This window comes from Larimichthys crocea, unplaced genomic scaffold (assembly GCF_000972845.2).
Source record: "Larimichthys crocea isolate SSNF unplaced genomic scaffold, L_crocea_2.0 scaffold97, whole genome shotgun sequence".
Lineage (NCBI taxonomy): Eukaryota > Metazoa > Chordata > Actinopteri > Sciaenidae > Larimichthys > Larimichthys crocea.
The window spans coordinates 627,847-640,657 of record NW_020861315.1 but is presented as its reverse complement, the minus strand read 5'-3'; the positions used below and the strand labels follow the sequence as shown (position 1 = coordinate 640,657).

At 43.9% G+C, this 12,811-nt stretch overlaps 1 protein-coding gene across 6 annotated transcripts in view; it reads right to left on the bottom strand.

The window, feature by feature from the left end:
- iqsec1a (IQ motif and Sec7 domain ArfGEF 1a) overlaps positions 1-12,811 on the bottom strand; it is an 88,880-nt gene that overhangs the window by 33,725 nt on the left and 42,344 nt on the right. Inside the window, exon 1 of one of the 6 annotated variants that reach the window (XM_019271307.2) lies at positions 8,654-8,835. The exons of 4 other annotated variants lie outside the window; for them this stretch is intronic. In XM_019271307.2, coding sequence (XP_019126852.1) covers positions 8,654-8,730 — 77 coding nt within the window. In that variant the 5' untranslated portion in view covers positions 8,731-8,835. Of the gene's footprint in view, positions 1-6,139; positions 6,647-8,653; positions 8,836-12,811 lie in introns of those variants that run through there. One more of the 6 variants, XM_010756765.3, reaches the window with a different exon arrangement.

Genomic DNA, 12,811 nt, shown 5'->3' with positions numbered 1-12,811 from the left:
CTCTTAGATTAATTTGTCAAAAATGATCAGTTCCAGGCTCGAGTGGCCCTTATTTTGAAAGGAACTGTCTCCAGTCTTGGTAAAAAGCCCTGACACCTACAGTATGTTGAAATAATACAAATACAAAAAATAATGATGCTCGAAATGATCAATAATTCAACACCTGTGCGCCACTGATTCAGTGTCTGCGGTCACATTAATTGCAAAAAAAAGATCAATACAGACCAACGATATCTGCATGGATTGAATGCACCTTGGTGAATGATGTCACAGAGAAGGGAAAAAAGAAGTCATGTGACTATGGGAACCTAAGTGATACACGCATTAGATGCGTCTCTGTGGACGGTGCCTCATAGATTCATAGAAGCAAGATTTATCACAATTGCATGCACATGTATGGATCACCTAGTGCAGTTGTCAAGGCAACAGCTAAAGGCTGTTAAAAGAAAAAGAAAAAAACACTGTCCATAGAAGATATAGACATCTGTACGTGCAACAACTCAGGCCTGCATTTACACACACTCAAAGCAATTAGTCCAATCAGGATAAACATTTAACTTTAATGACTGTTTACCAGCCACATTCCCAGCCCCCCTGACAGCATGCTTATTTCACTCTCATGCAGGGACATGTGCTAGTTTCACAAGTCATGGGCCCACACAAATAATTCTATTCATTGATGAAAACTGTTCAATTTAGCTTTAATCAATAGAGCATATTGTATGTTCACTATCCCAGCTGTGTTAAAAATGATTCATATGCTTACGATATTAGTGTTGAGACTCTTGGACAATGATGTTCTAATGTTTAGTCGTCTGCCAAGAGCAGTATTTTATCCATTTACTCACATATTCATTGCAGGATGAGACAGAGCTGAATGCTCCCAAAGGGTCCACTCGGTTTTATGGAGTAAATGCACCATCGTGCCATTATCAACTCCCCCCCTGCCCATCCCCTGACCCTACCCCACCTCGCTCGTTTATGACATGAATCTAAACACACTCTGGATAATGAGGGTCTGCTTTGTCACAGAAAAGGCTTGGCAAATTAGCAGCAATTACCAACCTGAGCTGTGGAGGCTCAGCTTGTTCACAGCTGAGCATCGTCTCACTGTACCTGCAGCGGTGCAGGTAGGAGAGTGCACACACACACACACACACACACACACACACACAGACACCAACTCCCATTCACAAGCAAAAGCACAGAGAGAAAGATTAGCGATAAAGATCTGAAGACCACGCAAGCAAGCAAGCCTTCAGACTTGGCAGCAGAACACTGACTTGTGTTGCGTTTACATACATATTTGGTATATGAAACAATCAATAAATGGAATATTGGACACGAACTGAGACTGCATGTGTGCATGTGCAAGAGTGTGCACATGGCTTAATGACCACAAGGTGCAGAGTGTGTGTAGAAGAGCTGCAGTGCAGCAGCATGAGCTCATCACTCTTCTCCCCCTCCTCTTTCACTGCCCCCCCCCCCCCCCCCCCCCCCCCCGCCCTCCCCTCACCACCCCCCACCTCCCCCACCTCTCCAACACCTCCACCCCTCGTCACCCTCTCCCCCCGACCGCTCCCTCCTTCTCCTCTTCTCTCTCTTCTTCCTCTCCCTCCCCCTCCCCCGCGCTTCCCCCCCCCCTCTCCCCCTCCCTCCCCTCCCTCCCCCCCCCCCCCCTCCCCCCCCCCCCCCCCTCCCCTCCGCTTCCCCTCCTTCCCCCCCCTCTCCCCCTGCCCCCCCCACCCCCCCCCCTTCCCCCCCTCCCCACTTCCCCGTCTCCCCCCCCCCCTCGCCCCCCACCCTTCGCCCCAGCCCTCCCCCCCTCCCCTCCCCCCATCCCCTCCCCTTCCACCCCCCCCCCCCCCTCTCTCCCCCCCTCCTCCCTCACCTCCCCCCTCACTCCCCCCACCCCCCTGCCTCCCCCACCCTTGTCCCCTCTCCTCTTTCCTCCCCTCCCCTTCCTTCCTCCTTCCTACCCTCCTCCCCCTCCTCTTTCACTGCCCCCCCCCCCCCCCAACCCACCCCTCCTCACGCTCGCCATTACATAAGTTAATGCAGCACACACCCTCATTATTCTCTAGGCAGGCACTGTGAAGAGATGCAAAGGAATATACCATCAAAAGTAGAATAACAGTGAAAAAGACACAGAAAGAGACAGCGGCTGTGTTCCCCTCTGAGCTTTCAGATCCCCCCCCACTGATCACAAATAGAGCAGAGCAAGGCAACACACATTTTGGCCCTGCTTTAATCATACATGTAAACGTGTAAAAAAAATGACTGTATCATTACTTGTACTCTATGCATCGTCCTCGGCAGACACCTCAGTAGAAGTGCGCTCTCTAGAGAGTGGCATTCTTGAGCATTAGAGTAAACAAACAGGCTTCTTCAGATGATTAGCATTTCAAAAGCTGCACAGCTTAACACGAGCAGTGTAGATACTGCAGCAGAGTGTTCTCAAATATATACTCCCATAATATTACAACCCTGCAGCAGCAGAATGGGAGGTTGAAGAGACAGTGAGACTGTAGTTTATTCTCAAACCTTTCCCTTACGGCCAAACCACATTAGCTCATGTATTACTGTCATGATCACATGTCCGTTCAGCCAAAAATGTAGCCGAGCTATTACAAAAAACTATTATTCTCAAGAGAAAAAAAACGATCCTCCCACACAAACACTGTGAGATGCACGTGTAAATTATTTAGTGGTGTGGACACTGACTGCAATTTAAGCATAGATCAGAAAAGGCCTGTGCATATAAAGTGAAGTCACGTAAACTAAAGCACACACAACTCTTTTTCTGGTCTGGTCAACATCCATAATGATGCACCCCAATGTGTAAGTCAGCCTATGGCAAAACCCTGGTACAGATTATTGCAGTGAAAACCTATTTTCCACTGGATAAGCATTTGGACAAGCATGAGTGCAAAAACATGATGTACAGATGAGCAGAAACACCTACATCTGGGCTTGGTACCGGTTTGGGTGACTGTGGTCTACCTCTGTAGATGAATACTATAATCGCTATGAACATTACTATGAATCTAATCTATTCACCATCGAATCTGCAAGGCCAGTGGACTTTTCTGTTATGGCTAACTGCAAATTGAAACCACTGTAACAGCCTCTTCACGTCTCCATCGTCCTGACATTTCTAACCAGAAATACTGCTTCCATCCTAGACACGTCTAAGCTTTTCCACCCCGGAGAGTATTTTTTCACTCACCACAGTGGAACTGCAAGCTCGCTTTGGCAGGTTGCTACTTTTCCATTACAAGCAATTCCTCACAACTCAGTCCCCCCCCCTTAATAAGAGGCCTCACGTGTCATAAAGAAAACAACCAAAGCAGGGAACCAACAAAAGGTCAGTGTGTCCTCTTATTTGATCTATGAAAATGAATCACCTACTCTAAAGTGTTACAGGTCCATTCGAGGCCAACACTGGTTTGTGCCAGAGTCCCCAGAGTTAAATCCTGTTGGAGCCGTTTACCTGTTATGAAGCAGTGTAGTTCTCGCAGGAGGTGTTAAAACATCCCAGTTCATTCAGATGACAGTCTACAGAACCTCCTCCTCTCCTCCGTCCTAAGGATATCCATTATGGGATGAGGAGGCACGTGTGACAAGCAGCAGATCCACACGTATTAAATAAGTAATTCTGGCGTCGTACTCTCTGACACAGGACCACAGACAGATCAGATGTATGCTGGTGTCTACGGTGTCACCGCTGCAAGGATTCTCATCTCAGTGATGAATCACCTCGTTACTTTAATCTCTCAGACATTTAGCAGCTTAGCATTAGCATTAAGGCTCCATTGCTTTGGAATGGTTTGTTTGTTTTCTTTTCTTTTCTCCATGTTCATGGGAAAGAAGGGAGCTATAAATAAGTACTAGTCATTTTTAATTTTAATTTAGGAAAGGGTATTTTCAGTCCTATTCGCCATTCAGTGTTGTAGTCAAGACTAGCTAAAACGAGACCAAGACAAGACCAAGACCAGAGAGTATAAAGACTAAGACAAGACAAGACTTTAAGGGGTTTAGACCAAGTCAAGACAATACCAAGACAGGGCGAGACCGAGTTAAGACCAGGACCAGACAGTACATAGTGTACTTAGGTAGCTGACATGTGGCTAATATTTGCCATATCTCTTTGGGTGAGCCACACATCTCGCAGCCTTCTCAGTAAGCGTACTGCAGGATTTACAGACTGCTGTGTGTTTTCTTTCGGACGCTGTTTTGCAGATGTCCTCTTTGACGTTTAGGAAGTCGAATTTTATTACAGGAGGTTTGGCTGTCAGTCACTTTCTAGCCATGCGTGTGAAGGAGGGCAGTGAAGGCTAGCAGCCATTAACAGACACAAATTGAAGTTACTGGTGTCATTTGAAGCAGGACGTTTTCATAGTTCATATTCATTACTGAGTTTAACTTGTCGGAAGAACTTTGCAGCCATTGGCTTGTGGTTAAACCTCAACCTGACTTGAACGACCTGTTTCCTGTCCCCTCTTCTTTTTCTGTGCCACACAGGTGTTTGCTCTGTAACTACAGACTGTGGAACAACTTGTGTAAAAAGTGTAAAATGTATTTTCAGTTAATTATGAAACTGTAGCGGGACAAACTAGTCATTATTACGTGAATAATATGGAAACACTGGTGATATCCCCACAGCTGTGGTCTTGACTGTCTTGAAATAAAGTCCCAAGTCCTCTCGGTCCAAGACGAGACTGAGACCTTGAAAAAGTGGTCTCAAGACCAAGACCAATCTCGAGTACTACAACACTGGTTACAATTAACAAACATTTGTAACATAAGTTATAAAATAAAAGTCTTTTAAATAATGTTTTATTTAAAATTCCACTTCTATGAACAGATGTAAGCTTTTAAACGTATTTTATCACAAATCTATGACAGAATAATAACTGGAAAGTGGAAAAAAAGCTACAGCTTAGTTTTAATGAACTCAAATGACGTTTTGTTTATACGGTTATCAGTCATTCTGTGTCAAGCTGAGCATGTTGAACACTGCAGTGCTCTGTATATCTCAATCATACTAATCAGATGAAAGGAGGGCCGGATTTACTGGAATATAGTTTGACGTATTGTCCATGGAAACCAGCCCAAAACTATTTACACTCGCCAAATTAAACAAACAGTTGTCCAATCTGGCAACATTGATTTGATCTGTATTCAGTATTGAGCGCAAAATGATCAGATCAGTGATAATGGTATTTATTTATGTTTAGTTTGTATGTTTAGTATGTTAAATTCTTATCGGCTACTTTACTGTTATCATATAACTCCTAAATACCTATATTGGTGTTTTTAATGTTTATGTATGAATACTGTATGTTCAGTATGCTCCATGTTTGATTGGATGACCTTTCTGTATTTTCTCTTCAGTAAGTAGTAATAACAATCCGATCCAAGAACAACAAACCAAAAAAAAAAAAAAAAAAAAAAATGAGAAACAAAAAAAAAACAGTTACAACAATAAAAAAAGAAAAATAGGCGACTGATTATATGTTTGGAGAAGGCAACATTGTGTGAAGTATAATAATTATACGCACTTTTGAGGTTCCCCACTGGCTACATGATTATAATCACAGGTTGAATGTAACAGAAAGGTACAATGGATAACACAAAATGGCTCAATTAATCACATAATTCCATCACTGTGGAGGAAGAAAGAAAATCTTTTCCATGTATTTCAGAATAATGATAATCTTTGCGCTGGTGTTCAGGTTTGAATCCTGTCAGAGGACATTCCTGCTGTACACTTCAATGCTAGGACTAAGTAAAGTGATAATAAGGCTTAAAGAGAGGAAAAAAGAAAAAGAATGACCAGATTATTCTTAAGCCTTTATTATCAAAGACATGTCCTTGTTCTAGCTAGAATGCCCTTAAAGACCTTGAATCTGTCTTTACTGTTCTGCCTTTTTTCCAGCTGTGTGCCAGTGATAATATATTTCCATGGTTATGGAAAGGAAACCAGCAAAGCTTGAGCATATAGACAGGAATGTTATTTGATCAGTCAGACGTCAGAAATATCTGCACAGACTGCTGCGGTCAGTCAGAAAGACAACCACCACTTATACTGCAGGCCGCTGCCTTCCACACTGGTCCATGCCAGATGGTCTCCTACCTTATAGTTCGGCTGGAAATGCAGTACTTCCACATCGCATTCCATATGGCAGTGACATCACCGGAGGCATCAGACATGCCCGAAAAAAAAGCACATGGCACCGGGAGGAAGTTTCAACAAAGTTTTTAAAAACACAAAACTGCAGCAACTCCCCCCTTTTAAAAGAGCCACAAAAAGTACAGTCTGTGCTCACTCCCTTCTCGACCACAAATTACACCCCACATCCTTCACTTTCCATCGAGAACCCACAGAGAAATTCATTCTTTCGCTGCTAAAGTTACTTCGTCTGTGCCTTTTTTTCGAAGTTGTCCCAGCCCCAGTTTATGTTGGGCTCAGAGTTGCTGCTCTAGCAAGCTGCCTGATGACCAAGTAAGGTAAAGGCCCAGTTCATATAGCAGGAGAAAATCATCCCTCTTCTTAACAAAAGCTCTCCACCCACAACGACCCACGCACCAGGCCTCTTTCTCCTTTCTGCAGACACCCCTTCCTTTTTGTTCATTTTTTTTTGTGCCGTCCAATGCAATCTTTCACTCATCTGGTTCTCCCCAGTGGTGATGGGCAGGGCCTATGTTGTGTGTTTGATGTGTACTTGTGTTTATGTGTTAGTCAGTGTCAGAGAGAGAGAGAGGGAGGGAGAGAGACAGTGATAGATAGATGGAGAGATAGAAAGAGCCTGAGAGAGCTCTCAGTCCCTGTGTATGGTAATACTTGGGCCCGTGTCCAACAATCACACTGCTCTCAATAGGAAGGCCTCGCAGGAGGGAGGGTGAACCCCAGTTCAGCAGCTGGAAGAGGTTGTTTTGAGTTTCAGGTCTCAGTCCTGGGATACAATCTGATTATGTTACACTGAAGTCCAAGCAATGTAATGAGTTACACCCAATGACCAGCATATTCCAGTAACTCTGCAGGATTAGACACATAATGAGTTATTCACAGCGTGTGGAAAAAAAAATCAACAGTCGTTATAAATAATACCAAAGCCCAGTGAGTCACCGACTGAAATCAGCCATTTGTAGCAGTTATCAAAAGATTTAGTTCATAATAATTAGCTACTAAGCAGATCACATACCTGTCTGATTTGCAATGCCGTACTTAACATTACAGATTCAGAAACATGACTATAATGCCAGAAGCATTGGTGTAGCACCACCAGCTGAGGGGTGTTCCCTGAAGCCTACGTTCAAAGAAGAGTTGCCAGCTCAATCGGTGATGCATTATTAATGAATCATGGACATACTGCATCCTCACCTTCAGAATACAAATGACAAACTGTGTTTTTATATACGTGTGAATGCATTAGCATATAGAGATGTGACAGAAGGCGGCAGGTGCCCCTGAATTTCACAGATTCTGGATCTGTGTTTTCACACAGCAGTGATTCTGATTCAGACATCAAACATCTGCATGGCGGGAAGCACACGAAGGAAAACCTCTACAAACACAGCCACATTAGATCTTACTGGTGTAGCAGGAGGAAACTGGACCTGAAATATTGTAACTCTCCTGCAAAACCTGGCATCTAAATTATGTTGAGTAAGGTTGTTACCACCCATACATTAAAAGCGTCTTTATCATCAAGGAAAATCCATAGATGTCTGATGATGCTGCATGCATACTACATCAATGTGCATCATGTGCACAGGAGCTGGAGTGTAGGTAAGTGGAGCATCAGATATTTGTGTCGTGACAGGCAGTAAAACACATGAGAGGGTTTTTTTTTTTAGTGGTCTCAACACAGCAGCAGGGGGATGGGGTGGGTAATTTACACAGAGAGGTGTGAGAGGGGGGTGTGTACCTTATTAACATACCAAAAAACATCAAACATCAATATGTCACATTTAACTGTTATCTTGCATCCTCAGAATCACTGTAGTAACCAAAAGACATTAAATCAAATGACATGACCGAGATGTCATGCTGAAAGAAGAATACGTGCCAAAACACATTAAAGATTCATAAAAAATGGATTTCTTTGCTACCCCTTGATGCAAGCTGCAAAGCTAGCCTCAGTAATCAGGCATGGGCTGATGCAGTAGGTGAAAGGTGAATGAGGAGAGGTCCCAGTGGGACAGCAATGAATGAAATCAGTCAGAGCCAGCTCATCTCGGTCTTTTGAGCGATGCCAACGCTAAACAGACAACCGACGCAAACAAGATCATTCAAAGTGCCAAGTTACTTAACCAAGTGCTTCTACAAAATAACAGCCGTAACCTGGTTCAGAGAAATCGATAATGGTTCAGCCAGCTCGCACGCCCCTGAGTAATGTCTCTCTCAGTCAGCCAGTATGTCAGAGTGCAGAGAGCACCACAACAGTTTTTCTCTCAATCAGCCGAGCTAGAGTCTGTCTTAAAACATATTGATTTGCTTAATGTTGAGAGTACTTCAGCGCAGACAGCAACATCAACAAGCTGCCAACACACGGATAATTACAGTATGAGTTGTCCAAAACAGAAGAAGTACAAGAAATGATCCAAGCCAAACATGACTGCAGAACGCAGCCATCTTTAAACATACCTCTTATAAAAGTTGTTGTGAGGGTGCAGACACAGCACATGCCAGTAATCCAGGCAAAACGCTTTAAACTTCCACATCCTCAGCTCAGACAATTAACAGGGCACAATAGCAGCGAGATCCAACAACATTAACAGGCACCATGGCACCAGAAGCACAGGATCCTGCTCATTTCTTCAGCCAGTGAATCCCATGGCGTTGATGGTCGGATCTGTCCTCCAGTGGAGCTCCAGCCTCGCCACTGCTACCGGATGACAGCCTGAGTGGTTTTTAACCCGCCCAGAACAACCACATCACTCCTGGACCTGTCTCAGTCATCACCAACCCAGAAAGCCAGTCCCTGTAGGATCCCTCTATTCAATCGATTTGGACCCAGTATTAATGCATGGGAGCCACCTCCCAAAATAAGCTCTATTTTGGATGCCGCTGTTTTAGCTCCTATCCAGGTCAGTCAGTCTGTCCTCTGTGCTTGGTCCCTAAACACAGTGCGTCAGCCTAGGATCCTCTGAGACATCATGGCTACAGTCGAAGCTCTGTGCCGCTCCAGCAGGCACAGGTACTGGAATGTGAAGGAGTGCAGATACGAAGAGGAACCCTCCAAAACTCACTCATCCCTGTTTGAACAGGCACAGACTCCACAAGGAACATCAATGGCCTCCTCTTCAGTCTCCTCCTCCGCTGGAAGAACAAACTTTCTAACGAGGCGAGAGACTGGGTCCCTTTTCTCTCACCCCCGGTGCGGCTCCTTCTTCAGCTCCAGCGCCATCCTTCTCCTCCTTTTCTCTCCTTCATCCAGTGAAAATCCTGAACCTTCTCTCCTCCTATCTCTGTCCCCCCTTCCTCCTGATCCTCTCCCTCTTGCTCTCTCTGTCTCCCTCTGCCTCTTACAGCTGCTGCCATCCACACAGGACCTCCCAGAAATGTGCCGATTCTGGTTGCTGGGCAACACTACCGTACTACTGAAGCTTCAAATGGAAGCCTAGCAGAGCAGCCTGCGATTGGTCGGCTTTTCAGCGGGGAGGGGCTGCTGCAATGTTGTATGACCACATGAGTTTATACACATGCTTTGTTCAAATAAATATGAGCTTCAAGTCATCTCATATTTTGTCATGTGTCTAGTAAATGAAAGGGAATTTTTAGACTCATCAAGGTCATAGAAGCCTGACAGAAAACACAATTTCACCTAGATTATTTGAGCAAATGCTGAGTTATTGTCAATAGAGTGATTCATGACCTGAATTAAACTGCAAGTCTGAGAGAGGAATGGAGAGAACGTGGTCAAATTGAATTCCCAACATGTTAAGCCTGGATGAGAGAAGTGTGTGACTTCATTAGCAGCCCATGCAAACGTACTGCAGTGCTCACAGAAGAGCAATAAGACTTAGACAGATAAAATGTTGCTCTCTTTTCTTGCCAGAGGGGTTGTTGCATTCGAACACAAGCACTGTGCTGTTCTTTCTCTGCCTGAGATGCAATGCCACGCTGCAGTGCCACTCAGTCCCAGAAGTCATGGGAAAGGGGTGTGGAAGGGCCTCTCATCAATATTCAGCCACTGTCAGTGTCCACACACACACACACACACACACACACACACACACACAAACACTGAAAAATACCACATATTTACACAAACAAGTAGAGCCGCATATTCAAATACAAACGCACAAATAAACAAACACAAATTGGTGTGTGTGTAAATTTACACATTAAACACACTAATTGGTATAGTTAGGTCTGTTTCCCCTTACAAGTGATCTCCGCATGACTCTTTTCACACACCTCCTGGCACAATATGGGCTTTCTCTGTTTTCCCAAGCCAAGATATAGAAAGGCCAGGGCAGCACAAAGGCTATACTGAGAGAGCCTTGTGTGAACAGCAGGGATACTAAGGAATTCACTAATCCACGCACAATTCATCAGCCTTTTGATACACAAAATCAGGCCCCCTGATTAGAGAAGATGACTACACACTGACCGACTGTCCCTTTATCTGTGCTCTTTATCTCAATTTGCCTTGATGAAAAATTGTTTTCACGTCCTCCCTACATAACAAATGATGTTACCTCCCTGTTTCAGTTCCTGTATTCTCAATTTCAGTAGTTTAAACATCATTTGTTGGGAGGTAAAGACGCATTTAGAGGAGATTATCAGATAATATGTAGCGATATAAACTAATACTGGAGATAAAACCGACTAAGCGCAATTTAGGCCGCAGTTAAAAGGTAAGAGACTACACTTAATAATTTTCTCACTATTTCCAAAAGCACATTATGGGTGTTGTTCATCGCAGTGATTTACTCTTGCGGGTCATGCTGCTCGGAGAACCCTTTTAGTTCCCTGTTTCTGATTCATGTGATGTTGCCTACCAGTGGTGAGTGTGGGTGGAAGCCCCACTGTTTCTGTGAACAGAACATACTAGAGTCTGTCAAAGGCAAAGAAGAGCAATTATTGCAGCACAACTGGTATAAAACACAGACGGCAGTGATTCAATCACATATGACAGGCTGTTATTTGTTTTTTGTAGTATGAAAGGCTTAGCAAGCGTTTCTACAAGTACAGCAGGGTATTATTTATACAGTAGATGGATAGACTGCTCACCATGGCATGCATTGGCATGTCCATATGTGTGGTGGTATGCTTTGGGTGCCTTTCTTTCCACTCATCACAATGCATGCCTCCATCTACTCAACTTTTGCTAGCTTTGACTTAACATGTCAGAATTTTCCAGACTTCAACAGGGGTGTGGGTGCATCCAGTAACATATTACTCACTACCATTTTAAAAAGGTAAGAGTGGAAAGCAACAGAAAATATGGGAAGGGAGGAGGATGACATGCAGTCCTTATAGCTACATGGTTACTCAGACCTCAGACTGCTGAGCCACCAGGACAGTCATGATTCATTTTGATGCTTTTTCCACCTTTGTCATGTCAGTGTAAACCATCAACATCAGTGCATTTCTGCAGAGGACAGAGTCAAGGTCAACTGTGAAGTGGGTCACATAAAGCTAACAAAAGCATATGTTTTGAAGTTAATATTTGTGCAAAAAGTATATTGGAGATGTAAAACTACATCAGGTATTTCCTTCCTGACTAGAATACCCATTACACCACACATGGATCAATATAAATCTGCACTGTTTCACACATCAAAAGGCTGTAAAGGACAGACCATCATATCCCCTCAGCCATCAATCTGAATAAATGACCTCATGTGAAAAGCCTTGTGACAAGCTCTTATTGTCTCCACACTGCTGCTGCTGGTGCATCGCACTGTAAGACACTGATGGTGGCTGATATTGAGCATTACGGCGCAAGGACCTCACTTTTCCCTGCGGGCTGACCCAGTCAGTCACTGATAAACTTGTTTGCCACGATCTGCTCTGGACGAGAGATGTGCAGTCAATAAGCAATTCAAAAGAAAATGGCCTGCTGCGGAAAATCCTCCTCCACAGTATGTGAGAAGGGCTGAAAACAGGGAGGTGAATGAAAAGTAGTGGACAGGGAGTCCTATTTAGGTTCTGTAATACTGGGGAAACAATGCATGGGGTAAGAACCTGGAGCAAAGGGTGGAAAGGATTGTAGAAACATGCAAGAAGACAAAAATGGACATTACAAATGGACTTTTCTGCAGGGTGGAGAGCCTGATTGGACAATAGCCATAACCCTTTCTCTAACCTTTCTTATTAGGCCTCCCTGCCAACAGAGCGTAAGTGTTAAAGCTAGCATAAGGTAAAATGTATGTTGAATTAAAGGTCCAAGACATCAGGATAACTAGGATTTAATGTATACAGAGGAACCCAAGCTCATATTGATGTCTGTGTAAAGGACAGGTTGTCTGAAAGGATGTGTTAGAAAAGTTCACCCCCTGGTGGCAGACTGTTGCAGCTTCCATCCTTTGCAAAGCCTGTGAGCCAATGTGCTGATGTGATCTGGGGAATGAGCAGTCTGACAGGCATACTGATTGACTCAGAGTACGCCAACACAATAAATCATGGAAATTCATATTTCTTATTCATGGAAGCGTTCAATAAATGGCAGATCTCTTGTGGCCAACTTGAATATCTCTACACAACATTCATTTTTAGATCGCTACAAATAGTTTATGGATGGCTGCATGGAGAAAACAGTTTAAAACATCTGGATGATTTACAACGGTGGTT